This window comes from Podarcis tiliguerta (assembly GCF_965153285.1).
Source record: "Podarcis tiliguerta genome assembly, chromosome: Z".
Taxonomy (NCBI): Eukaryota; Metazoa; Chordata; class Lepidosauria; order Squamata; family Lacertidae; genus Podarcis; species Podarcis tiliguerta.
In genome coordinates this window covers 4,190,279-4,217,225 of record NC_139553.1, presented here as the reverse complement: position 1 = coordinate 4,217,225, position 26,947 = coordinate 4,190,279, and the positions used below count along the sequence as shown (strand labels likewise).

Genomic DNA, 26,947 nt, shown 5'->3' with positions numbered 1-26,947 from the left:
GCCCTTTCCATCTCCTTCTCCATCTGTGTCTAGAGCAGATGGGGAATCTGTGACCCACCATACGCTGTTGGACTCCAATGCCCATCAGCCCCAGCCAGCATGGCCCTGGTTGGGGATGATGGGACTTGCAGTCCAACAGCATCAGCCCCAGTCCAGAAACCATCTGCCAGGAGCTGAACTTTGAAGAATGACAGGCACTGGCAACTCCCACCAATTTGAATTAGGTTTTTCTTCTCATGGGCAAATCTATGAAGAAGTAACTAACTAGCTGATCAATTAAAAGCGTCCTTATCTGGGTGATAGTCGGAGCTTTTCTCCCCATCTTCTACATTTTTGACACTGCTGAATTAGAACTGGTGTATTCCACAAACAAAAGGGACGCGGGTGGCGCTGTGGGTTAAACCACAGAGCCTAGGACTTGCTGATCAGAAGGTTGGCGGTTCGAATCCCCACGACGGGGTGAGCTCCCGTTGCTCGGTCCCTGCTCCTGCCAACCTAGCAGTTCGAAAGCACGTCAAAGTGCAAGTAGATAAATAGGTATCACTCCAGCGGGAAGGTAAACGGCATTTCCGTGCGCAGCTCTGGTTCGCCAGAAGCGGCTTAGTCATGCTGGCCACATGACCAGGAAGCTGTACGCCGGCTCCCTCAGACAGTAAAGCGAGATGAGCGCCGCAACCCCAGAGTTGGTCACGACTGGACCTAATGGTTTTACCTTTATTCCACAAACAGAACAATCTTTTCTAGAGGTTCAAACCTTTCTAGGCCTGTGGGCACAATAGCAGTTATCTGTGTCGGTTATGGGTGCTGCTTCTAAGATTCACTTCTCTGCCCCCCCCCCAATCACAAATCTTGCCATCCCAAAGGATCTAGGTAAAAATGACAGCCATTAGACTGGGTACACACTCCTACTTATTCTGCACCCAATGCAATCCAACCACATTAGCCACAATCCATATCTATCTTGTATTTATACTGTCTTATGAAATGCTGCACTTTGATGGCATCCCCCCAACCCCCCCCAGCTTAGATCCAGATTGAGAAAAGCAACCTATCTGCACATTTACTCTGTACACTGCATTCAAAGTCAACGGGAGTGAGAGTGCACACACAGCCTTAATCCTAAACCTTGAAAAGCAGAGCTGAAAGAGGAAACGGGAGCGAGGACCACTCTCCCAATTTCCTCTAAGCTCTGTGCACTTTTCAAGAGATATGAAAAGCAATCACGCCATGACTCAAGGGGTCATGTTCAGGAGGACAGAAGTTTGCTGCAGACTGAACCTCACCAAGTAAAGATGGGTTGGTCAACCACCTCCGGATGACAGACCTCTGCCATGTTACTGCGCACAGGGAGAGGGGAGCAACTAGCTATCCTTGCGTCCTGAGGTTCTAATCCAGCCACGCTGCTTCGTCTTCCAAAAGGAAGAGGCGCTGCTGCAGAAACCTCGCCCCTTCCATGCGAAAGGGCAGCCCCGGGGTTGTGTCTCTCCACCCGCCTCGTTCCTGGTCCGCGCGGCAGGCGGGACTCCAACAGGTGCAGCTCGGCCCGCCCTCCGCGCGTGGCGGGGAAAGTCCCCCACTCCCCCAGCAAGGGACGCCCCTGCTTCCCCCTCGCCCTCTGGACGCCTGACTCGGCTGCCCTGCCCTCCGAGAGACTCCCCGGGACGGTGGCGAGGATGGAGAGCAGGGCGTCGCTATAGGAGGGTGCCGCCGCCCAGCTCCCCGCGAGGCCTGCCTTGGCCGGGGGGACGTCGGCGGAGAGACCGCGGCGTGGTCCCCGGCTTCGGCCGTCCTGCTCCTTGCCTGCCGGGCGGGCCTAACCCTCCTCGTGGCCTCGTGGCCCTGCCCCCGCTCTCGGCTTCGGGAGGCGGCGTTGCCCGGGAAATTGGAAAGGGAAAGGGAAAGGGAAAGATGCAAAACAAAATAACCGCTCCTTGGAATAACTTTGTACGAGTCTTCTCGTGTCGTTTCTTTTAAAACCATTGGGGTGTGTGTGTAATATAATTTTTATTGAATTTTCTGTTTTACCATTTAAAGCACTCGTTTTTACACCCTTAAGATATCTATGACTTCCCTTCGTCTCTTTCCACGGTTCATTTTACATATCAGATATCCCTGCATATTTTACCAAAAGGATACCATTTGGCATTCCATAAAAAAAAAGCATAAAAATATGTAAGAGCAAATAAAAATGGAAGAAATTCAAGCACAAAGGACTAGGTCCAATTTTATGCATCAGTGAAAGATAAAATCTTTACAAGCTGTCCACAGAAACTGAGGGGTAAACTGTAGTTCCTATGATTCTGGGTGGGTGTGACCATGTGCTTTAAATGTGCTTCGTGTGTATGGTGTGGCTGTGGCCTTTCACACATGCTTGATTTTCTGATAAAGCTGTAAAACAACGAACAGAGAGGTTTATGAGTACTGCTGTAGATTTATGGTGAAGACGATGGTTTGTAGAATCATGTATAAATTTCCAAATTAGTCTCTGGCCAGGCCAGAGCACTTCTGTGTCATGTAACCAGGCCCAGAACATTGGTACCACATGAGTGTCACATTTAGTGTCCCATGCGCTTCATTCTAATGCAGTAATATTTGAAGTTTCTCAAAGAGGGGAATTACACACACTAAAATAAATATTGGAAGAGGAAGTGTGAGTCATTGGTGCTCCATTGCCATACATATATAATATATGTACATATTGGGGGATGTGGGGGCACCAGTAACTCACACTTCCTCCTCCAGTTTACTGTAAAATATTTCCTCAGATACCTAGCAAAAATGTGCATGTTCCAGATAACTGGAATTTGAAAATCTCACTGCAGGGGAAGGTGTGCCGTTCCCTTCAGCAACATACCGCCCCGAAGTAAGAAAGAAATTTCCACAAACTAATGTGGAAAATGTTGCAAAATGCAATTCTGGCCCTCCTGAAGATCTGGTTGAATAATTCTTCTAATGCCTGGGTATCGCTGACTTGCAGTCGCTCTGTAAGGATGTTTCCTATCAGCCTTATCTGGAAATGCCTGGGACACCACCTCCTGCATACAGAGCATGCACTCTGAAACGGAGCTGTAGACCTACTCCAACGTGCACTTACTAGGGAGTAAGTCTTTGGAAGCACTCAGACTTCCTTCGAAGTAAACTTACTTAGGGTCAAACTGCATTCCTCACGATCAGGAGAAAACAAAAGGGCCTGACTGAACATGCAATATTGCACCCCTAGATACTCCCAACTGCAGAAATTGGGCACCTCTTTGTTTAGAGTGGCCATTGACACTTGGCCAAAGGAATGGACACCAATTTGTATCTTTCAACCAGACCTGGAATGCACAGCCATTCAAATAGAGGACACCTTCATACAGAGAACTGTCACACGTCCACATCCTAAGCCTCTGATATCCCTGATAATTTACCACTGTCTTCTGTAAAATAGGACACCTGAGCATCTTATATTTGCTCTTCTTCTTCTGCTGATGAGTGAACGTGATGCCATTTCTCTTTCATCCCGGCCTTTTCCACATTCTGCATAATCTAAATAGGATCCATTTGTTTGTATATTTAGGTTGCTTCCTAAACAAACAATGCAAAATTCAGAGACAGTCTTTTTTCAATAAAAAAAGAAGTATTTTGTTCCCTATGTCTGGGAGTGCTAGAATGGGAAGCATCCATGTAATACAGCTTATTTTAGACACACGCCAGTGATGCATCAGGGGAGCGCTTTGCTTGATTTAGTTCTTAGGGAAGAAGAGATAGATAGAGAAAGAGGTTGCATTGGAAGTAAGCAAAGGCACTGCAGGGACTTGAACCCCGTCCTGGAAACCAGGAGTGCCAACCACCAGAGCCTTTTGCTTTTTTTTCCTTTTTCTTTTTTTGGCAATGCAACAAAGTGAAAAGCAAAACCTGAGCGAACATTCTGAATACTGAATGTTCTCTCAGGAAAAAGAAAACCCTTAAGAGTTATGGAGTTGCAGACAGAACACAATCGAGGTTTTAAGGGATATTCACCAAGATGTGTTTAAGTCAATATTTGCAGGGCCATTAATTTGCAGGGCAGCAGAGAGAGACTGGTTCAAGTCTTAAAACTCTGCCTTTAGGCTCACCTTTTTGTTTGTCCCTCTGAAGTGTGAATTCATGGGCCTGGAAGTTCCTTCTGCTGGTCTGTGAAAAGCAATTTGGACTCATTAGCTTGTCCCCAGCCTATTCCCACCAATTCCAGAGAAATGTTCTTACCAACCTGACTTCTGCAGGAGGAGCTGGCTTCCCCTGAGTGTGGTGGGCTCTTGGACAGAATTGTGAAGAGATCAAGCGAACGGAAATGGAGAAGCCAGCACAAAAGGATGGTACTGAAAAAGATCACTGAATTGTGGAGTGTGAAGTTCACTTGCCGTTAAGTTTCCTGAAGGCTTGCAAAATTCCATTTCTTGTGTCACTGAGATGCACCTGGAAGAGACTAGGGTCTTCAGCAGCCCTCCCCTCCAGACACAGAGGTTACCTAAAGCAGCGCAGTGAATACGCAAGTATCTCTCAATCCTATGCTGCAGATGTTCACTTGATATATCAAGAGCTCTGACAATGCCTCTTGTCAATTGAGCAGATCTGCTTCAGGCACAGGTAGCTCTGTGAGGTCTGTAAAAAAAAAAGAGCTGGAACAAAGCAAGGTTGGCTGTCCCACCAAAAGATGTACCTTACTGTGTGGCGATGGCACAGGAAAGGGCCTCCCTTGCAGCGGTGTCCCGACAAGAGAAGTCCCTCCAGGTAGAAGCACGGAGAGTGACTGCATTAGGCTTTCGAGTTTGCAGCTCTTCTGAAAAAGGGATTGAATAACCAACATTGCTCAATACAAGCTCTTTGGAATATTCAGTTTGCATATTTGATGTATTATTCCATTTGGAGCCTACCTTTTCTCTAACGGGCTCAGGGTGCTTGAATGGTCCCCCTCACTGCGACCTGAAAGAATCTTTGTACAAAGAGTTGCAGGCAGAACACAACAGAGATTTTTTCCTCAGCCAAGCACAAGATACTCACCTAGTTGACCTTCAGCCAGAAGACACACAACTGTATTGCTGGTATAATTACAATAAAGCACTTAGAGATCACTTGTTAGTTATTAGTGCCTATCGCAATCTCTGATAATTCAAAAGTTTTTTTTAAATAGAAGCTACGATTGCAGTTGAAGGTAACTAAGTGAGACGTTACAAAGGAATAAGTTTGCTATACCAGGTTTTTTAATATATTACCTTAGGAACAGAAGTACTGGTGAGGATCCAAATTTTAGTATTTGTCGGAAACCCAGCAACTATCAACCCTATCATGCAAGTTTTCACCAAAAAGCCAGTAATACAATTTTGGTCAAATTAAATTTCTAATAAATGGATCATATTTCCTGCAGTAAACAGACCTATCTGAACCCCAGGCAAAGAAAATTGGGAGCTACATGCCTCCTTTATCTACAGGAGATAGGGGTACAGATCTCTATTCCAAAATGTTCACAAACATGGGTTATTATTATTTTGTGTGGTCCTGCTCTGATCATTAGTGGAACAATCAGCCACCCCCTTATGTATGAGTCAAAATGGCCAGAGTCAGGATTCATAAGCTTTCAATTATTTTCTCAGTCATTTCAGCCTTACCATTAGCAGACAAAATTTTCTGCCCTTTATGTACAGGAAAAATGGTCAAGGCTCATCCTTCCTAATTATGAATATGTATTGCTTAAATGTTCGCTGGACTTTTCTTTGCTTAAAAATGGCCGACAAAATGGTGAAAACCTCTGTTCACTCCAATGCTTCTACCAGGCCGCCTCTACCATTGCCATCAGTAGATTCACCCTCAAAATGCCTTACTTGCTTTTTCACACTGAAATCAGCAAGGCAACTGTTACAGACAAAGGAAGCAGTTTGATGCATCAGGTTTTAAAATGGGTATTCCTAATGTATTACCTTAGGAGCAGAAGTACTGGTGAGGATCCAAACCATGTTTGGAACCTTGTGGATTTATAGACATCTGAAGAAACAAAAACTCAACAATATTTTGGTGACCGTCTTCTGCAGTTGCCCAGTAACTACAATTAGGTATAATACTCTCATCTTTGGTTGGTTGCTTTTTGCTGCTGCTCCTTGTGGTTTTCTCAGTTATTTCCTCCTTTTTTTGCTTCCCCCAGAACCAATTCTTGATCCTAGTGACTTCCAAATCTTTTCTTTTCAATAGTTTTCGTGCCTTCATTCTGTTCTAACTTCACCAGTCTGAAGTGGCTCCTGGAATGCTTGTCAGTTACCTTGATTCCCATCAGGGAAAAGGGTGGGGTATTAATAATAACAATAACAATAATAATAATAATGTCTCTTCCTAGCTTCATATGCCAAATGCCACCACTTTTAAGCCAGCTGCTCAAGAGGGTTTGTTATTCTATTCCTTGGAAGCCACATTATAAATAAAATTAAGTTCTGCCCATTAGCAAAGGAGCTTATCTATAGTCCCCAAGAGCTATCACAAAATGGCTGCAAAGCATTTTTGTCAACAAGGCAACCTGAGATAACATAAAATTAAAAGGAACTATGCTGCCTTCTCCCCTCTGCTTTGCTCTTTATCACATGCACAGCCTTCTTTCCCCCCGAGATCCACCTACCCTTCTCACTTCTAAATCTTACCTATGTTAAAATCTTCCCAATCTTGGTTTTTCTAACTTCTGGAGTAAGGTTCTGGAGCGAGTGGTCACAGACTAGATCCAGGTGTTCTTGGAAGAAGCTGATTTTCTGGATCCATTTCAATCAGGGTTTAGGCCTGGTTTTGGCACAGAAACTGCCTGGGTCACCCTGTGTGATGACCTGTCAAGAGAGAGACAAGGGAAACATGTCCCTGTTAATTCTTCTTGACCTCTCAGTGGCTTTCGATGCCATCAATCACAGTATCCTTCTGGAGCAACTCTCTGAACTAGGAGTAAGTGGCACCAATTTGCGGTGGTTCCAGTCCTACTTGGATGGTTGCTCCCGGAGGGTGTTACTTTTCAGCCCTGTGGAACCTCCAACAGGGGTTCCGCAGGGCTCAATTCTATCCCCCATGTTGTTTAACCCTGGGAGGTCGCCTGCTCTGGATGGGGTTACACCACCCCTGAAGGAGTAGGTTTGTAGCTTGGGGGTACTCCTGGATCCTTTGCTGTTGCTTGAGGCTTAGATCACCTCAGTGGCCAGAGTGCCTTCCATCAGCTTCGGCTGGTGGCCCAGCTACACCTGTATCTGGACAGGGATAGCCTAACTACTGTTGTCTATGCTCTGGTAACCTCAAGGTTAGATTACTGCAATGCGTTATGCATAGGGCTGCCTTTGAAGAAGGTTCGGAAACTTCAGCTGGTGCAGAATACAGTGGCCAGGTTGCTCACTGCAGCAAGACGGTTTGAGCATATTACATCAATCCTGGTCCAACTGCACTGGCTACCAATTAGTTTCTGGGACCAATTCAAAGTGCTGGTGTTGACCTATAAAGCCTTAAACAGCTCAGGACCACAATACTTCAAGGAAAGCCTCTTCCCATATGAACCTAACCGGACCCTGAGATCATCTTCTGAGGCCCTTCTTTGGGTGCCTCACCCATGTGAGGTCCAGAGGGTGGCGACACAAGAAGGGGCCTTCTCTGCAGTGGCTCCCCACCTGTGGAATGCTCTCCCCAGTGAGGTTTGCCTGGTGCCTTCACTATATACTTTAGACACCAGGCAAAAACGTCCCTTTTTAACAAGGCATTTGCCTGACCTGATCTACATCCTATACCCTTTTTAAAATGCTGGCTCTCTTGGGGGGGGGGGGTTACTGGGTTGTTATTGTTTTGATTTTGTGTATTTGATATTTTATGTGGACAGCCCTGAGACCTTTGGGTATAGGGTATAGAAAACAAACAAACAAATAACAACTTTGACAACAGAAACCCCATTCTTTTTATGAAATGGCTTCTCCAGTTGCCTTTTAAAAGAAAAGCCTTCTATTTTCTGTATTTATTCTTCACTCTGCTTGAAGCAGACTTCATATCCACCTACCATTTCTTGTGCTCCTTTTCACACCCAGTAACTTGTTGGTTGCAAGGTAAATAAACTTGATTTCGCCTCTCACATTCTTTAATTTGTATTCGTTTTCCTTTATATCTCTTTTTAAAGTGGTAAATAATAATTTTTCTGTGCCTTACAATTCCTTTGCTTACTTAAAAAAAAAATTAACAATAGTTTTGAAAATAAATCTAACCCAAACTGGTTTTAGTTTCCATTTTAAACCTATTTCCCCAGCCTCCCTCTCCTAATCTCTCTGTCCATTAGCTCCTCCAGCTCTGACCAGTGAGAGGGCTAAAACCAGTACTATAGCCAGGGACAGTCTCACTCACTAGAATCTGGCTCGCTCCTTCCACCATTGTTGGTCATAAAGGCACATAAAAAAGTCCCTCTGCCCATTAATACAGTAGATACAAATGTGTTTGTTTACAACATGGGGTCATTGCGCATGAGTGAGAAATTAGTGCCCACCCCAGTCCCTAATAACAGGGTTGCTGGGTGCCAACTTGAATAAAATATTGGGGGGGGGGGCAGTAAGCTCTGCCCTCCATAATCAATCACATGACATGGCGCACCCCCCCCCCATTTGAATGGCAATACCCATCAACTTTTTTGGAGGAGGTCCCAGTCCCTTCAAATATTTTATTGGGGAGGGGGCTTAAGAAGAGTTAGCTCTTAAGTTGGGTTATATGTTGTTCCTGGATCAATGTCTTTGCTTGCTTTGCTATGTGTAGCACCTGCTGTGCCTTTGAATGGCATTTTGCCCATGTATCACACTGATCTGAGCATTAAAGATTTTGGTAGACTCTGCAGCCTGAGTTCGAATTCTTCACTGAGTGGGAGATGGGAAATTCTCCTCCACAGTGTGCTTTTCTGGAGATTCTCCTGAGCCTCCCATAGCCAGTTTTTCTTTGGGGGGGGCGGTGTCGATGCTCTTCCCTTTCCCTATAATAAGATGTTCTTGTTCCTCCCATAATTTCTACCTAGTTGTAATTGAAAGTGGCACCATCAACAGACATCTCCCAAGGGATTACAGGTAGAAAATTGTCTTTCTTGCTTTTATTTTATTTTTTTAAAAATATCAGACTTTTCAATCCCAAAATTCAAAATATTATTTAACACAATATGAAAAGGTGCTGATGTGCCGGGTACAGGGAAACATTTTCGTATTGGATTAATTCCCAAACCCAGATAAAAGAAATTAACGGTTTCAATTCCTTCTGCCTTCTTAATCTTCTGAATCCAGATCCAAAAATGTTCACAGCAGTCCTGGTCAAAAGTTTGAGTAGTAGTGCTCCAACCGTAGGAACATCTTCCCACTTTGGGCTTTGCAGGCCTTGGTGGCTGCTGCCTGTTGGGGCTGGTAGGGCAGAAGGCAGGGGGACCAACAGTGGCTGGCGCCAGGGCCAACGACAGGCAGGGTCTGTGTAATTCAAGTTTTGCACCCATCCTCCCAGCAACACTGAGGCTAAGCTGGGGGAAGCTGAAAGCCAGGGCCACCCCAGTGGTGGTTCTAAGTAGGAGGACTGGCAGGAAGCCACTGGCTCTAATGGATCAGCCACCAATGGATCTGAGCTAGTATGCCACAGCGCCAAACGACCCGCGGGTCTGGAAGGCAAGAGAGGTACAGACGAGGCTTGCCGAAGGTTGCCCTTGCTCTTGGGTCAGGGCTCTGCAATGCGCTTCCTCGGGAGCAGGGATTTCCGAGGGCAGATTCCCAATTGTAAGTTGCGTTTTGGATCGCAGCCCCTAGGAAGGGGCGCTAAAGCACCAGCTTTCCCCCTTCCAATTTTTCTTTCATTTCGTTCCCCCCACCCCAAAGGACCGAGGTGGAACATCTTTAGCTAGGGATAGGAAGAACCCTCTTTTCCTGAAACCCTAGCCTAGAGAACCTATCCATCATTCGGGGAGCCGGCGGCCCGGGCCTGAGCTGGAAGGAGAGGCGGTGCTTTTCGGCACAAGGCAACCGGCCTGGAATCGTTTCCCGCGCGCCGCGAAAGGGAACAGCTGCGGTCGCGCGAACCCTCCGGCGCTGGGAGGGGAAAGGGCGGAGTCGCAATCAGCTAAGGAAGGAAGCAGAGCACCAGCTGGCCGAGCGGTTGCGCGCAGCGTTGCGCTTTTGGAGAGCGTGCGGCCGCGTTGCGCGCAGACCTCGGCTGAGGCTGCGAAACGCCGGGCGAGGCCCGTTCCTCGGAACCCGCGAGCAAACAGCTAGGCTGGGAAGTCCCAGTCGCCGCCTCCGCCTCCGCCTCCCGCCGCGCCTTTTGGCACATCAAAGTCTACTTGCAGAGCGCGCCTTGGGAAGGATACCTCCTCGCCAAGCGGCCGCCCTCGGGGGCCATGCGCGCTTCTCCTCCCGGCCCTCTGCAGCGCTGTGGGAGTCGCGCACGTCTCCTCTTCCCAGACCGAGTCACCGAGATAGCAGCGGGGGCCCCAATTCCTCTTGCGCCTCCGCTCTCGTCGAGCTTCGTGAAGTCAGCGGTCCGAATTTGAGCCGGGGAAACCGGAGCAGCAAAAGGGTTCTCAGCCCAGTCTTGCTTTTACGTGTGGAAGGAAGACCACCCATTGCCTCCGCCCCCTCCTTGAGCTCAGGTACAGAGCAGGTATGATGAATGTGCTGTTGAGCATGTGCAGAACGCCCTCCTCCTCTTTGATCAACTGTGCCCCCGCGGTATCCGGCTAAGATTAGATATTTGGGCATGTGGTTTGTCCAAAAATGGTCGTGTGTGTGTGTGATTGTGATGTATCCAACTAAACCCTATTCAAAATAGTCCTAATGGATCTAAGCTAGTCATGTCATGTAATTTCAGTGAGTCTTCTCTGGAGTGTGACTTAGCAGTTGGAAGTGACCCACAGTATTTTAATTACAGTATTGTTGTCAGTTATTCTCATTATTACTTACAAAATTTTACTTGTTTATTTAACTCAGTTTTTGAGTTGCCTAATAGAAATACAGTATTCTCAAGTCCAACATGTATGGTAAGAAGAGCAGACCTGAAGCACTCGATAAAAACATGAAATCAAAAAGTCCAACCCATCAGTCGCACAGCAGCAAGAATCTAGTTGTAAAGTCCACCACAGACAAGGAAAAACTCCTGTGACTGATCGAACAACACTACAGAAGCTGAAAGTGGCCAAATTGCCAAAACTTCACAGAGCCTGAAATAAAACAGTATCAGTGATGCTGAAGAGAGGTGTTAAAAAGGCAGCTGTTGTGATCACGTGACAGGAAGAGAACAAAATAGAAAGTAATACCATTTCCACTGTGAGAGCTTTTCCTTCTTGCATCCTAGGACAAGTGAACTGTTGTAAGAGCAAGCTAAAGTCAAGCAATGTAGCTGAGATCATAGGATCATAGTACCGTAAAACTATAGTGCTGGAAGGGACTGTGAGGATCATCTAGTCCAACCCCCTGGCAAATAGACATTCTGCAAATCTAGATTTAAGGTGCCATTTGATGCCTAGCCTACATGTCTAACAGTAAATAATTTGCAGGAATGTTAGCCAACAGATTAGCTTCAATTTTACCCACAGTTAAATAAAAAACTCAGGAGGAGGCAGCTGACAGTCTGTGCCATCTCTGGGGCTGGTTGTAATCAAAAAAGCTGGCTGAGCACAGGCTGAGGTGGTGAGGCAGAGCCCTGTGTGCCCTAACAGACCAGCTCCCTGTGCGTAGGTGTGTATATATACATACATATGCACATATACTACACCTCTAGAATCTTCGGCAAGCAAAGCCTGTGCTTCTCCTGGGGTTAGTTTAACCTCCATTTTGGTAGTAAAACTAAATTACTGTCTCGTGAAATGGGGCATGTCTAAAAAGTGTGTCACCAACATGACAAGTTCTGAAAGTTCTGACTTAGTTTTAAACTGGGGCAAAGCAGAGACACAAACTATATTGCTATTTTGGGGATGGGTGGCCACACTGCCTCCCTCCTTAGTCTCAGCAGGGAGGTGGATGGTGACAAAAGTAGAATTAGTTGACTCTGTCTGCACATATTACAGTGGTACCCCGGGATGCGAATGGGATCCGTTCCAGAGCCCCATTCGCATCCTGAACAGAACGTAAGACACGACAGCACGTCCGCGCGGGTCGCATTTCACTGCTTCCACGCATGTGTGTGATGTCATTTTGACCGTCTGCGCATGTGCGAGTGGCAAAACCCGGAATTAACGTGCTCCATTACTTCCGGGTCGCCGCGGAGCACAACCCGAAAGCGCTCAACCTGAAGCGTATTTATCCCGAGGTATGGCTGCATTTGGACCCCTTCCACCCTACGAGTCTCAGTGGCATTTCCGCTTCTCCTGAATCTAGTTTCATAGGTCCTCCTGGATATTTGTTCTCCCCCTTCCCACCTGGAAGGTCTTGCAGCATTTTCTACCTGCACAGGAGGGATGGGGTACTAGCCAGCCTAGCCAATGGCCAGGGATGATGAGGAATTGTGGTCCAACAAAATATGGAGGGCCATAAGCTCACGGGTTTGGTGAAACAGTCTTCCCACCAAACCCACTGAACACACATACAGACACATAAAGTGTATTGGACTTCACTTCCATTGAACTGACCATGCCCAGCACAAAGGATAATATCCAAGTATGAAAAGTGGTCTGCAGCACTCCTTCCACTTTTCCAAATGTCTTCATGTGGTGGAGATGTCCTAAGAAGCAGTGTTTTAAACAATCGGTTTTGTTTTTTTCAGGGCATTGTCCTCAAAGCCCAAAGCAGATACATGGCTGATGAGACCTTAAAAGGATGCAGTTGTTTGTAAGTATGCAATTGGGGAGAAGGTGTATATGGGATCTGAGTCTGTACTCATATGCTCCTTTCACCATGGGAATATTCCTTCCATTTAACATTCTTCACGTGCCTCCTTGCCTTCTGCTCATTTGACTGGCATAGCACACCTTCCCAGGGGGTTGCTTGCTTTCAGAACTCTGCCTGTTGGGTTCCTTTTGCCCAACAGTTGCAGCCGCTTTAGTAACAGAGGCATCTGCCTTAAGTTAAGTCAAGTCAGATCGTTTGTCTACAGGCTGGCAGGCAAGGGCTCTCCAGGATTTCAGACAGGAGTTGTTTCCCAGCACTTTCTGACAGATGCCAGGGATTGGACTGGGGACCATCGGCTTGCAAAACATACACTCTGTTACTTAGCTGTTGTTCTTCACCTAAAGATTAAGTAAGATTCTAGTCCTTGTGGTTCTCAGCAAAGGGCTGAACTTGGGGCTTCTGCATGCCAAGCTGAATTCTCTGACACTGAAGCTATGGCTGTTCCCCTGAAGATGGAAATTTTAGTCCAGCAACATTTGGCCTTGAGGAACACAGGAAACTGCCTTAAACCAGTCCTTTGCCTGAGAATTGCTTGAGGCATACTGGGAAATGCCAGCAATTGAACCTGAGAACTTCTTCATGCAAATCTGATCCTCCGTTGCTGAGCTACAGCACCTGCCCCATCCACGATGGTTTCTTTTAGACCCAGTGTAACCTTAAGATCAACCTCCTTGCTCCCCAAAACCTGTTGTGGGCACATACCTAATACTGTTCCATGTGTGGCCACTTGGCTGCTTACCTGCGTGGGGTGGGGAGGAATTTAACCTGCAACCAGTTAAACCAAAGCTCTGTTTCTTTTAAGCTTCTTTGCAGTTAGATCTCGCGCAATGCAGGCCTAAGCCAATTATGGCATCTAAAACAAGCCTCTTAAGAGCACAGTGATCGCCATCCACTTAGCTCATGGAACGAAGGGCAGGTGGGACTATCGGCAGACCTGTGAAGTCTGAGTGGGACAGGTTTGGTGCAGAGCAGCTGATGTAAGGCTGAGTTGAATGCCCTGTTCAGATACAGCCCTAAACCATGGGTAGCTAACCTGCGGCCCTTTGGAAGGTGGTGATAGACCCCAGCTCCCAGGTTCATTGACCGTTGGGCCATGCTGGGGCTAATGGGAATTGGAGTCCAGAGACGATTACTGTGCTTTGGCATGGTGTTTGCAAACCTTGTGGCGCTTGCCCCTCGTTCTTTAGTGTGACTGCAAGTAAAACGTTTGGAAATATTTGGCTGTAAGTTGGCTTGGACAAGATAAAGAGGTTGACCAATTAATTAATTAAAATAATATCTCATAGACACATAGAATTTCAGAGCTGGGAGGAACCACAAGGGTCATCTACTCCAACCCTCTGCAATGCAGGACTCTTTTGCCCAAGGTGCAACTCGAACCCGTGGCCCTGAGATTAAGAGTCTCAGGCTCTTCCCAGTGAGCTAGTCAACTGCTTTTATACTGAGCCCATCTCCGCATTAAGTCAAAACTCAGAATGTTGCTTAGTGGTTCTTAAGCCACAGTTTGATCCTGGCTTGTTTGAAGTAACCATAGTTTGAACCAGGTGTGGGGAATCATAGGCCAAGGCACGATAGGGCTTTCCAAACCTCTCTACCTGGCCTCCTGGATTCTCTCCAGGCCACACACCTCACTGCTCCAGCTTCATGCCCTCCTTTTGCTTTTGCTTGGATACGAGGTGTCCGCAAACACTGCCTCTTATACTTGTCCGCATGGGCAGTAGCGGGGAATGTGGAGAATCTCACCTACCATACAAAAGTAAACATTTGCATTCATTGCTCACTTTTTGCCTCTGCCTCCAACCCCGCCCCCCCCCCCCCCAATCACTGGCATGCTTGCCTCTGAAAGGTTCCCTAGAAAGAAATATAAATCCTCCATATCTCTGAAAATGGAGATGTTTTTCTGTGGGAAACTACGACTTCCACAGTGGCAGACTTGGGGCTTTCAAATTTCAGAAGTGCCCTGTGTGACAGTAAAATTCAGACTCGCCCCCGTCCTTGTGCTCTATTTTACAACATTGTTGCAGCACTACCCTAAAACCACCTCTGACTTCCATCATCCCTGTCAATTCACTGTGCTTGCTAGGGCTTATGGGAGTTGTAGTCCGGCAACATCTGGTGGGCCACAGGTTCCCCATCATTGGTTTAACACGAAGAGTTCCCCCCATCCCTCTGAGTCTGGACACAACAGGGAACTCTGGTTAGCCCTCTTGGGCAAAAGACCCCTGCGTTGCAAGGGTTGGGCTAGGTGCCCCTCATGATCCCTTCCAACTCTCCAATTCGATGATGCTCTGATTCTAAAAGTGGAAGTGAAATTCTCCAGTCCCCTTGCAGGCTTGCCAGTAACCTGAGAGGCAGGTATGTGGGGCAACTCGGGTATATTTGTTTCCTCACTTGATCTGCCCTTGGAATGCTCTTCTTCCTGGCGAGTTGCCAGACCTCAAACTTGCTCCTCTTCTGAACATGGTGTGAGGTGGACTTTGTTCAAGTTGACTTCTTCAGGGTTGCCTGCAGCATAGTCGTTTGCCATCAAGCTGTTTGCTGTCATTTCCCCAAGATGCAAGTATATTTCAGCATCCTGTAGAACAATTAATAGAACTATTAATGTGGCGCTGCTTTCCCAGGGTCCTTAGAGTGCCAAGGTCTCCACAGAGCAGGACCCCAGCTGTGCAGCAGAGTGCGACCTTTGCATGTGCAGAGTCCCAGGCTCAGTCCCTGTTAGCAGGTTCAGTTGAAAGACCGCTCTCTGCCTAATGCAATGATGGGGAACCTTTCACCTAAATGCCCCCCTCTCTCTGGCCCTTGGGAATGTCCCTGGGCCTCACTCCTCCTCAGCCAGGCCACATCTCTCACCAGCCCCATTTGTACTGCACTTGAGTGTTTATGTCCTTCAACTCTGGTGGCTTCTCCTGCTTTCGTGGAAGGAGACTAGAGAGGGGAGTGTGTAGAAACTAGCCTGTGGTACAAACATAAAATTTAACATTTGCCCAGAGTGGCTGGCGCAACCCAGTCAGATGGACAGGGTACAAATAATGAAATTATTATTGTTGTTGTTGTTGCTGCACCCGCTTTTACCTCTGGGCTCACCTGCTACTGGCCTGTGGCCCTTGGAAAGTTGCCCAGAAGAGAATGTGGCCCTCGGACTATGATGTGCACCTGCCTTTCTGCCTGCCAAGTGGAAGCTCAGACTCTCCTCTCTCTTTTTCTTCAGTCTCGGCTGTTTTTAACTCTGGTCATCCTGTGTGCCTGCTGCATCCTGTACATCTTGATTTGCCCTTACTTCTGTGTGTCGTTGTGTTGGCTTGGCTGCCATCACCCGGAAGAGCAAGAAGGAGTCCTGCCAGCTGGTCCTGGAGCTGCCCAGTTTGAGGGTTACATCAGCGTCCCTGATGGGAAGGTCAGTCAATCCTCCCAGTTATGAAAGTGACCTTTGTCAAAGCATGACATTGGTCAGTTGAGAGGCACCAATTCAGGTTGCATTTTGGGGTGTCATTTTCATCCTCCATGAAGAAGAGAGAAAAGAAACCCTCCCCATAAGCAAAGAGCGGGGGGAGGGGTCTATCTCCTCCCTGGTGTGCTTGTTTTCTACTTGCAGGGTGTTTTTTTAAAAAAGCAAAACATAGGGGGTGGGGAGCATTCAGAAATGTGACTTCCTCCTCCCCACACACCTGGAGGTAGTGCAGACTGTTCCGCCTCCTCGTTGTGCTCTGTGTGGAGACCCAGACAAGTATGTTCAGGGTTTAGAAAGGGATGCAGAAAACATCTGAAACGGCCATTTGGATCTGCATTATGAAGCACTCCTGTTCAGGGTTCCAGCCAGCCATGCCCTTCTTTCAGACACTCCATTCCTACTTGCTCCACAGCCAGCAGTCAGTCCTTTTCGGGGCCCAGACCTGTTTGGTAGGTTTCACGCCACCTTGCGTCTTTTTGTGACAGTTCTTTGTAGTTATGGTTCTCTCCACCCCCAAAAGTTTGCTGATACTTCCTCTTTGGGCCTGGATAGTGCTGTTTTAGCTGCATAAGCAATGGCATTTAATTCTGAACATCAGAAATAGAGGAAATAATACAAACACCTAGGCCAGGTGGAAAGGGCCTTGCAGGAAGCAGCCTCCATGCCCCACAGCCAGGTGATGTTCCTCCGGCCTCATGAGGAGCCTCTTCAGTGGGGCTGGTGAGTCTGGGCTGTGAGTGTGAAGGCTGCTCCCTGCAAGGCTCATTCCACCTGGCCTATGGGGCTGGGCCCACACTCACCAGCCCTACTGAAGAGGCTCCTCATGAGGCTGGAGGAACATTGCCCAGCTATTGTTTTATTGATTTAATATGCTGTAAACCGCTTTGAGTTTTTTATTAAAAATATAAAGCGGTATAGAAATCTAAAAACAAAACAATCCTTTGCTTGCCCGAAGGGTTTTCGTAGTTCTCACCGGGATGTCAGTATAAACCTTGGATGAATAAAAACCAAAGGCCATGGATAGGCTGAGGCGTGAGAGGCAGGTTCTGAAATATATCTCTCTCAGATGTCAAATGCCAGAGTAAAGATGCATTAATTTAATTTTCACCAAAAAGAAAATCATGCTTCAATAGCATACAAAATTGCTCTGTTTACTCCTCCTCACAGTTCACCTTTCCTGTGGGCTATTAGTTGCCTAATTGGCAGGACCACTTCAAACTCCTTTTCCTCCTTCCTTTTCTTTTAAGTTGGCCTCATAATACGCCACCAGTCAATTGGATATTACCCAGTGAACATGATGACACCACATTACCAGACAGCCAATTAGATCTGGCTGTGTGTCAGTGTCACGAAGCCAGTTCAGAGTGAGAGCAGGAAGTATTACCCTCACTCTGGATGGGGGAATCCCCTCCCTTTCCTTGGTCCAGTTTTCAGATGCATGTTGAATTCCCAAAAGAGGGTGCTCTTTGTAGAGGTCTTCTCCTTTGGCTTGGTTCCTAGATTTAATGGGGGAAAGGAAGCAGTGCATCAAGGGTAGCCTTAGCCACCGCCTCTGGTCTTCTCTAAGCTCCCTCCAGACTCAATTCTCTTCTACCTTTAGCCATTGGCCCGAGTGCCATGTCGCCAGTGTGCTGTGGTATCGAGTTCTGGGCAGATGCTGGGTTCGCGTTCTGGGAAGGAGATTGACGAGAAGGAGTGTGTCCTGCGCATGAACCAGGCCCCCACCCAGGGCTACGAGGAGGATGTGGGTGGCAGGAGCACTATCCGGGTCGTTTCTCATACCAGCATCCCCTTGCTCTTGCGGAACCAGAGCTATTTCTTCAAGCAGTCCCGGGACACAATCTATGTTATCTGGGGCCCCACCAGGCTGATGAGCCGGGAGAAGGTGGGCTTGGTCTACCGCACCCTCCTAAAGGTGAAGGAGATGTACCCGAGCCTGCACCTCTACACGCTGACTGACCAGATGATGGTGCACTGTGACGAGCTCTTCCTGCTGGAGACAGGGAAGAACAGGTGAGAGGTGGCTAGAGTGGGTTATCACCAGGCAGGGACCATAATGGTGAAGCACATCTGCCAAGGATATAAGAAGAGCCCGTTGGATCCAGCCAAGGGGGCCTGTCCAGCTGTCATGGACTGGTTGGACTCAGAGAAATGGTGGGAGGAACTAGCTGAGGAACCACCACGGGAAGAAGGCTCAGATTCTTTGCCCAGGGACTGGTGGTGGGAAGACAATGAGTGGTCAGAGAAAGACTGGAGGAGGTGTCAGAAGCAGAAGAGGTAACAGGCTTTAGTGAGAAGGGAGAGTGCAGCAGAGAGCAGTGCAGAATCAGAGGCAGAAGCTGAAGCAGGAGAGGTCTGGCCGGTGAAGAGGCACAAGTGTCTCCCCCTCCAGCTGCAAGAAGCTCCTCCCCACCCTGGTCTCCCAGAACCAGGAGAGGCATGAAGAGGGCAGAGCAGAAGCGGGCTTCTCACAGGTGCAGCCTCAAATTGCTTAGGAAAATCTGTGGAGAGGAGGGGACTTAGGCAGCTGTGGGGAGGCAGGGACCTTCAGTCTTGGCAACTGATTTCCATGGGGGTAAGACCTGCTGGATATGAGTAGCTGTGCTCATGAGGCCTGACAGATCCTGGTTTTGTTAATAAAGAGTTAACTCTAATGTGCTCGGTGTAGTTTACTGCTGGCTAGCTACAATCACTAGCCCAGCATCCTGACTCATCCTGACAATGTCCCAATGGGAAGGCCACAAGCAGGACATAAACACAACACCAACTCTCCCTGCTTGTAATTCCACTGCCTCTTGACAGTGTGGACAGAGCCTAGCCATTGTGGCTAGTAGCTGTTGGTGGCCATGTCCTCCATGAATTGGTCTAATCTGCCCTGCATGCAGTAAGTTCTAGGTTTCCGTGCAGCAAGCCGAGGTTTGAGCTTTGGTGGCCTAGGAGTCATCCTCCAGCCCTTTACGATTCCGCGCAGAACAAATGCTATACAAAATGTGCTGCATTTTGGGTGGGGGGGGGAATGCTTTGCAAAAAATGTGTATTTCAGGCGGAATTGCACACAGAAATATGCATGTTTGGAGAAATCAACACTGAAAGCCCTATGGATTCTCATGGTGACTTTTTTAAAAAGTCGGAAAAGTGAGAAACAGAGAGAAGCTGCAATTGACAGATTTGCCTGTCTCTATGTTAGTGTTTGCCTTGTGTCTCCCAAATCCACAGGATGAAATCTGGCTCCTTCCTGAGCACAGGCTGGTTCACAATGGTTTTGGCGATGGAGTTGTGTGAGCAGATCTTTGTCTTTGGCATGGTCAGCGAGAACTATTGCAGGTATGGCACAGGGAGGTGGGGTATGAAACAGTATGTAAGCAGAGATACACGCACATTATTTAAGAGTAATAGAAACATCATAATTGCTCCCTGCCCATCTGACTGGGTTGTCCCAGCCACTCTGGGCAGCTTCCAGCATATACAAAAACAACAAAACATTAAGCATTAAAAATTTCCCTATACAGAGCTGCTTTCAGCTGTCTTCTAGCTCCTTGGCATCTGATGGTGGGTGCATTCCACAGGGTGGGCACCACCACCGAGAAGCCCCTCTGCTTAGTTCCCTGTAACTTCTTGTAGTGAGGGAACCACCAGAAGGCCTTTGGAGGTGGACCTCAGTGTCTGGCCTAGAGACACTCCTTCAGGTATACAGGGCAGAGGCCATTTAGGGCTTTAAAGGTCAGCACCAGCACTTTGCATTGTGCTCAGAAATTTAGTGGGAGCCAGTAAAGGTGGTTTAGGATCCTTGTTTCATGGTCCTGGACACTGTCCCCAGTCACCAGTCTAGCTGCCGCATTCTGGATTACAGTAGTTGTAGTTTCTTAGTCACCTTCAAAGGTAGTGCATTGCAGTAGTCCAAGCGGGAGATAACCAGATCATGCACCACTCTGGCAAGACAGTCTGCAAGCAGGAGGTGGTTGACAGCTGCCCTGGACATAGAATTTACCTGCGTCTCCATGGAGAGTCCATATTGATTCCCAGGCTGCGCACCTGGTCCTTTAGGAGCAGTCACCCCATTCAGAACCAGCAAATCCCCCCCATCTGCCACCCCACCCACCCCCCAGAAACAATACTTCTGTCTTGTCGGGATTCAGCCTCAATCTTTTGACTGCCATCCACCCTACAACAGCCTCCAGACACCCACACAGGACGTTCCCTGCACTGGTTCCAATTTAAATAAGAGGTAGAGCTGAGTATCATCTGCATATTTGTGAACCCCCTGATGATCTCTCCTGGCAGTTTCATATAGATGTTAAAAAGCATGGGGGAGAAGATGGAACCCTGAGGCATCGCAGAAGTGAGTGCCAAAGAGTCTGAATACTCTCCCCAACACCACTTTCTGGACACGGCCCAGGAGGAAGGAGTGGAACCACTGCATGACAGTGCCCTCAGCTCCCAGCCTGCCTAGACGGTCCAGAAGGATACCATGGTCAGTGGTATCAAAACTCGCTGAGAGATCCAGCAGGACCAGGAAACAGCTTTCACTTCTATCCCAAGCCTACCGGCAGTGTTAGAAACTGGAATAGGAATTCTAGGAGCCAAGTCGTGGGTGCCAAAACAAAATGTCTAGGTGCCAATTTTTTTCTGCCCCTCTAGCAGACCAGGCAGCCTGACAGCAATAAAATAAAATAAAATAAAATAAAATAAAATAAAATCTGCCAGATGAATCAGGTGGTCTGTGGGGTAGTGCAGCAGCAAAATACATGTCTTTTGCTACCGCACTACCCTGCAAAACATCTGATTCACTCAACAGCGCAGCAGCAAAAAAAAGACACATCCCGTTCTCACAGTTGCTTTTGGGAATCCCCATAAGCAAGAACTGAGTGCAACGGCAGCTCTCCATTCTTGCAGTTCCCAGCAAACTGGTATTCAGAGGCATGCTGCCTCTCACAGTTGAAGTAAAACACAATCCTCTTGGCTGGTGGCTGTCAACTCAGCATTGTTGACACTGACTAGCAGTGAGTTGTTCAGACGGGGGACATTCCCACCCCTATCTGGAAAGCTAGGGCTTGAACCCGGGGCTTTTGGGGGATTGGATGACAGTAAGAGCTGTTCAGAAGGGGAATGGACTCCCTCTGGAGCAGTGGCAGCATAGGACGCCGGCACCCAGGAAGTGTTGAGCTCCTCTGGTGGATTAAGCAGCTGAGGTGGGGGCGCACACCAGGGGTGTGCATGCAGAGAAGATGAACGGAGCCCACCTCCAACAGGTTCCTCACCCACTGTCCCCATCCACCTGCCCACTAGACCAGCCCACCTTCCATTGCGCCTCAGTTGCCAGGGCTCTATGCCTGTCATGGGGTGCCTGATTGCACCTCCTCAAAAATGTGCGCCTGGGGCCACAACCCCTCTGCCCCACCCCCCATCCCCAACACACTATGTCTCTGCTCCAGAGGGTGTGGACTCCTGGAAGGTTTTTTAGCATTGGTTGAATTGCCATCTGCCCTGTATGAGATTCCTGCAGAGTTAGAAGGTCCCCAAAGAATCTTAGATTCATGGAATTGTAGAGTTGCCAGTCACAGGGTCCAAGATACTTGGTATGGGGGAAGGCGCTCTTTTAAGTACTTGAGTCCCAAGCTTTGAGTTTAGACCAGTAGCTCTCTGGCAACCATCTTTCAGGACCAGGGGCAACCCAGCAGCTGCAGCCTTTTCCTTCAAGTGCAGCCCCACTTACAGTGCATTGCAGTAATGCAGATGGGAGGATGCATGGGTTTAAAGTAGGAGGAGCCACATGGTAGCCCAGCTCTTAACCTGTCAGATGGTGTGGTCCAGGCCGCTTTAAGCATGCAGCAACCTGGTTTTCATTTTCTGTGTTTTTGTTGTCCTTTGATTGGCAGAGACAGAAGCCAGCCCACTGTGCCTTACCACTACTTTGAAAAGGGCAAACTAGATGAATGCAAGATGTACCTGACCCATGAAAGAGCCCCCCATGGTGGGCACCGTTTCATCACAGAGAAGGCCGTCTTTTCTCGCTGGGCAAAGAAAAGGAACATTGTCTTCACTCACCCTTCATGGCCAGATGGCTAGGTGAGGCCAGCGGCAGGTCACCCGTGGTGCTATTGTTGTTTCGGTATTTTCTATGAATTCGATCTTCAAACATTTGTGACGGAAGCCATATTTGTCACTGTTCTGCACAAAGTGCTGGCTCCTGCACGCGTGGTTTTCAAAGGGCAATGAGGCATCAGGATGCAGAGCAGCCGATACAGGGCCTCTTCCATTTCCCTTGGCCATGTATTTCTAAACCTCCGGTCAAGAGGCAAGGAGTTGTTCTCCTCTTCCTGAACACTGAGTGGAAAGTCTTTCTCGTTGGTAGGTGGGAAACACTTTGGAATTACTATTTTTTTTTAAGTGGAGGGATGGAAACATTTCAAATATTGTAGTATATATATATATGTATTTAAGCAATCCTCACTAGTGTTGGATTGTTGCGGCCTACTTCACCAAATTATGTTTTCTGTGCTTGACACATTGTGTGATGAGAAGTACACCTGGATTAGGCAGCAACGTTTTCTAATGCTGGAGATCCCAGGTAGTTTACCTGATAAAAGGCTCCCCACCCCCTGAGTTAATGGGATCCTGGGAAGCAGATGAGGGGGACGACAGTAATCTGTTTCCACGATAACTGTTCCTATGTTTTGTGCACTGCTGAGAGATTGTTAAACATCACGTGGTTTAGCAATAAAATGAAATAAAAAATGAAATGAAATAAACGACCCCTTTCTGCCTGAGACACTCAGCCAGGGCTCAATAGCAAAAACAGCCTTGGCTGCCATGTGGCTGTTGGCTGTCTTTGTGGCTCACGTGGCTCTGTGGGCCTCTCCACCATGTCGCCCTCCTTCCCCACCCCTTCAGCTGCTTCCTCTTATCTCCACCGCCTTCCGCGCTTCTGTTTCCCTTCAGCTGTTTCCGAGAGATTATCAAACATTTTAGAAACCTGAGCATGGAAAGGGCTGACAGTGCATGGCCTTTCTGAGCGTGAGAGGCAGCTACTTGAGAAATACACTGCTGTGCTTCACGCGTCTTGGCTGTCGGAAAACGGGTGGGATGTGTACCTTGTCAACCGCAGATGGCCCCCAGACTAAATTCATGTGGCCCTCAGCTTTATTTTGCGCAGGTGACGAGGAGGGGGGAAGTGGGTGGCAGCAAGAGAGAGAAAGCCTTAGTTTGGAAGCAGAGAGTGGGGTGCCACACCATGGATGCTGCCCCCCACTCACTGGCAGACGGGGCCCCCAACAGGGAGAGGGAAAAGGTGCCCACTCCTGTTCCTGAAGAAATAGCAGGGGCAGCTGGAATTGTGAGAAAGGGAGTCAACCCTTCTCCTGACCCCCACCTACTGCAGTCCCAATTAAAAATACACACCCTGCCCTCCAAGCGGTCCTTTTCCTTTGGAGAAAGGCTTACCAGTGTGAGCCAGTGTGGTGTAGTGGTTCAGAGTGGTAGACTTGTAATCCGGTGAACTGGGTTCGCGTCTCCGCTCCTCCACATGCAGCTGCTGGGTGACCTTGGGCCAGTCACACTTCTCTGAAGTCTCTCAGCCTCACTCACCTCACAGAGTGTTTGTTGTGGGGGAGGAAGGGAAAGGAGATGGTTAGCTGCTTTGTGACTCCTTCGGGTAGTGATAAAGCGGGATATCAAATCCAAACTCTTCTTAAAGTGCGGGGAGGAGGGCATTCTTCAAGATTCAGGCTTTCAACGAATCTGACCATTTTTTTAGCAACAACGAAGGGATCAGTGGCACAGTTACAGGTGGAGATCAGGGAACTGGTGTGTTTAAACGGTTTGCTGGTAGTGGTGTTCAGCCATTGGGCATGGGGGGAGGAGGAGGGAACTGTGGACCAGCGCTGGTTGTTTTTTTATCTGGAACACAGCTTGGAGGAAGCCCTTCACAGTGGGCGCTGGTTCCCGTTGGGAGTAGGAGGGCTGGGAGGCCAACAGCAGGTGGGGCCAGATCCAATGGCAGGCAGAGGCAATTCATTCTAGCTTTGCCCCCCCGCACCCCCTGCTGAGTTCTAAAAAGGCAACACTGAGATGAGGAGAAAGGGGAGAGCGACAGCCGAGGTTGCAGGGTCACACCACCTACCTAGGGTGCTTACTGTTCAATTTCTGTACGCTTTCTGAGCAGCTGTAAATCCCGACCCTCTTGTTTCCTGATGTCCAGCCAAACTCCTGTTTCTGCATAACCATTTAAGTTAAAAGCCTCTCTGGCTTTGTAAAAGTGCCATGTGCAATGATGATAATGACAATTGGAGCCCCAAAGAAGGCCTCAACCAAGCTATCGCCCTGGGCTCCTTCGGGAGGAAGGATGGGATAAAGAAGAAGAAGAAGAAGAAGAAAAAGAAGAAGAAGAAGAAGAAGAAGAAGAAGAAGAAGAAGAAGAAGAAGAAGAAGAAGAAGTTGTTATAGTAGGGGGTGTCATTCTCTCTTTGGTGAGGGGGTCTTAAAGATATTTCAGACTTCAAATCTGCTATTATTTTGGTGATTTGACAACATTTGGCTGGGTAAGTTTACGTTTGATGAAGCACATAAACTGTTTTCAGAAAACCAAATAATTTTAATTTTATCTTCTGAAGGTGTCAGATAATGCTAAACAACAGTAATATGAATAAATACATAATAATATTAATATTTAACATGCAGTTAAAGTACTTGGCAATAATTTTTAACTATTCCTATGCAATTTTACACACATTTTATTTACGAAGCAAAACTAAATTATATTAATTTAACCAAAATATCTTTTGAATTGCCAAGTCACGTAACAAATTTTTAGCATCCCTCATTTTTGGGAATTTGAAAGTTGAAAAATTCAGCACACCCATCATGCTATGGTAAATGAGGAACTGGAATGGGGAATAGATCAGCCTTTTAACATTTGGTAAGATTATTGTTTATTTTGTTAAATGCATTTCTCACAGCCAAGTATCTCACTGCTGCCAAGCAGTACATTAAGGATAAAAATAATGTTGGTGTCAGAAACAAAAGTCCTGAACTGCAAATTATTTCAATCCTATTCCTCTCCACGCCCCCCCCCCATGAAAATATTGCAGCTCTTTCTGAGAAGACTAGAAAATAAGACAGCCATTATCTCAATGTCTTTATGGCACTAACACTCAGAATATGGTGATCAGTTCTGGTCACCACACCTGAAAACGATATTGTAGAATGGGGAAACTTCCAGAAAAGCGGAACTAAAACAATTGAGGGGCTGGAGCCACTCCCCTTTGAGGAAAGGTCGCCATGATTGGGGCTTTTTAAACTGGTCAATAAACTGAGGAGGCAGGGAACATGATAGAGGCACATAAAATTACACATGGAGTGAAGCAAGTGACTAAAAGTATTTCTCCTCTCACGATGCTGAAACTCATGGAAATCCACTGAAGCTGCAGACAAAGAAAGTACTTTTTCACACAGCACAGAGTTGAACTATGGAATTCATTCGCTCTACGTGGGGCTACCCTTGAGACTGACCCAGAAACTCCAGCGGGTGCAGAATGCCGCAGCGAGACTCCTTACAGGGTCCTCACCATGGGATCACATTCACCCGGTGCTATACCAGCTGCACTGGCTCCCGGTGGAGTACAGGATCAGGTTTAAGGTTTTAACCTTCAAAGCCCTATACGGCCTAGGACCCTCGTACCTACGGGACCACCTCTCCTGGTATGCCCCACAGAGGAACTTACGGTCTTCAAATAAAAACATCTTGAAGGTCCCAGGCCACAGAGAGGTTAGGCTGGCCTCAACTAGAGCCAGGGCTTTTTCGGCTGCGGCTCCAACCTGGTGGAACGCTCTGTCACAAGAGACTAGGGCCCTGCAGGACTTGACATCTTTCCGCAGGGCCTGCAAGACAGAGCTGTTCCACCAGGCCTTTGGTCAGGGTGCAGCCTGACTCCCTCCTTTGGCAATCTTTACAAAACTTTAGTTTATGGTTGCCATCAATTTTGATTTTAATTAATTTTTATAATGTTTTTATAATGTTGCACTATTTTAGTGTTGTTAGCCGCCCTGAGCCCGGCTTCGGCTGGGGAGGGCAGGATATAAATAAAAATTTATTATTATTATTATTATTATTATTATTATTATTATTCACTCCCACAAGATTTGATGGCTACTATCTTGGATAGATTGAGGAAGTGCAGAAAGGCAGTGATTTAGAGGATGTCATATAGATAACGGGAAATAAATGGAGGCACAGGAAGCTTGCTATTCACGTTAAATGGCAGTGTTGCACGATCCCAAAATCCTGAGAACCACAGGCTCTCTGTTCCTGCTTTCCAGGCTCATCCTTCGAGGGCAGTGGCAGAGAAAAGCTGCGAAGCAGAAACTATCGAAGCTCATCTCTCTTCTGCCCTCCCCCAGGCATAGTTATCTTCTCTCTGTTTTGAAAAGTACTTTTAAAATTATCTTCTGTGGCAACAATAAACTAGGTGAACATTAACCATTATTGGTGTCCTGGTGTTCTTGTCACATTGTCCATTTTCCTTACCAAGTTCATATCCCTGGTTTAAGTCGACAAAGCATGAACAATCTATGGATGCCCCTTGAGCCAAAATCCCACATGTAGTTCTGAGAAAAAGAATGTTGAGTCTCCATGGCATCTGCTGCACTCAGC

The 26,947-nt window shown here is 47.5% G+C and overlaps 1 protein-coding gene and 1 long non-coding RNA gene across 5 annotated transcripts; one reads left to right on the top strand and one right to left on the bottom strand.

Moving 5' to 3' along the window:
- Positions 1-2,198: 2,198 nt before the first annotated feature.
- Positions 2,199-8,448, bottom strand: LOC310669336. 3 transcript variants are annotated; one of them, XR_014507093.1, is made up of 5 exons: positions 8,021-8,448; positions 6,645-6,821; positions 4,232-6,271; positions 4,098-4,155; positions 2,199-2,388 (listed from the first exon to the last, which is right to left on the bottom strand). It is a non-coding gene; the product is annotated as an uncharacterized lncRNA (long non-coding RNA). The 3 variants fall into 3 exon arrangements; XR_014507095.1 differs by lacking the exon at positions 2,199-2,388 and adding an exon at positions 2,408-3,528 and having other exon boundaries at positions 8,021-8,447; XR_014507094.1 differs by lacking the exon at positions 2,199-2,388 and adding an exon at positions 3,636-3,731.
- Positions 8,449-9,664: 1,216 nt separating this feature from the next.
- On the top strand, positions 9,665-26,776 carry ST6GALNAC4 (ST6 N-acetylgalactosaminide alpha-2,6-sialyltransferase 4). Of its 2 annotated transcripts, none has more exons than XM_083423192.1 (7): positions 9,665-10,618; positions 12,727-12,791; positions 16,060-16,245; positions 17,900-18,312; positions 19,516-19,623; positions 22,176-25,783; positions 26,435-26,776. In XM_083423192.1, the coding sequence occupies exons 2-6, from the start codon at positions 12,780-12,782 to the stop codon at positions 22,363-22,365; spliced, it is 909 nt and encodes a 302-aa protein (XP_083279318.1). In that variant the 5' UTR covers positions 9,665-10,618; positions 12,727-12,779; the 3' UTR covers positions 22,366-25,783; positions 26,435-26,776. The 2 variants fall into 2 exon arrangements, with proteins under 2 accessions (XP_083279318.1, XP_083279317.1); XM_083423191.1 differs by having other exon boundaries at positions 9,666-10,629.
- Positions 26,777-26,947: the final 171 nt, after the last annotated feature.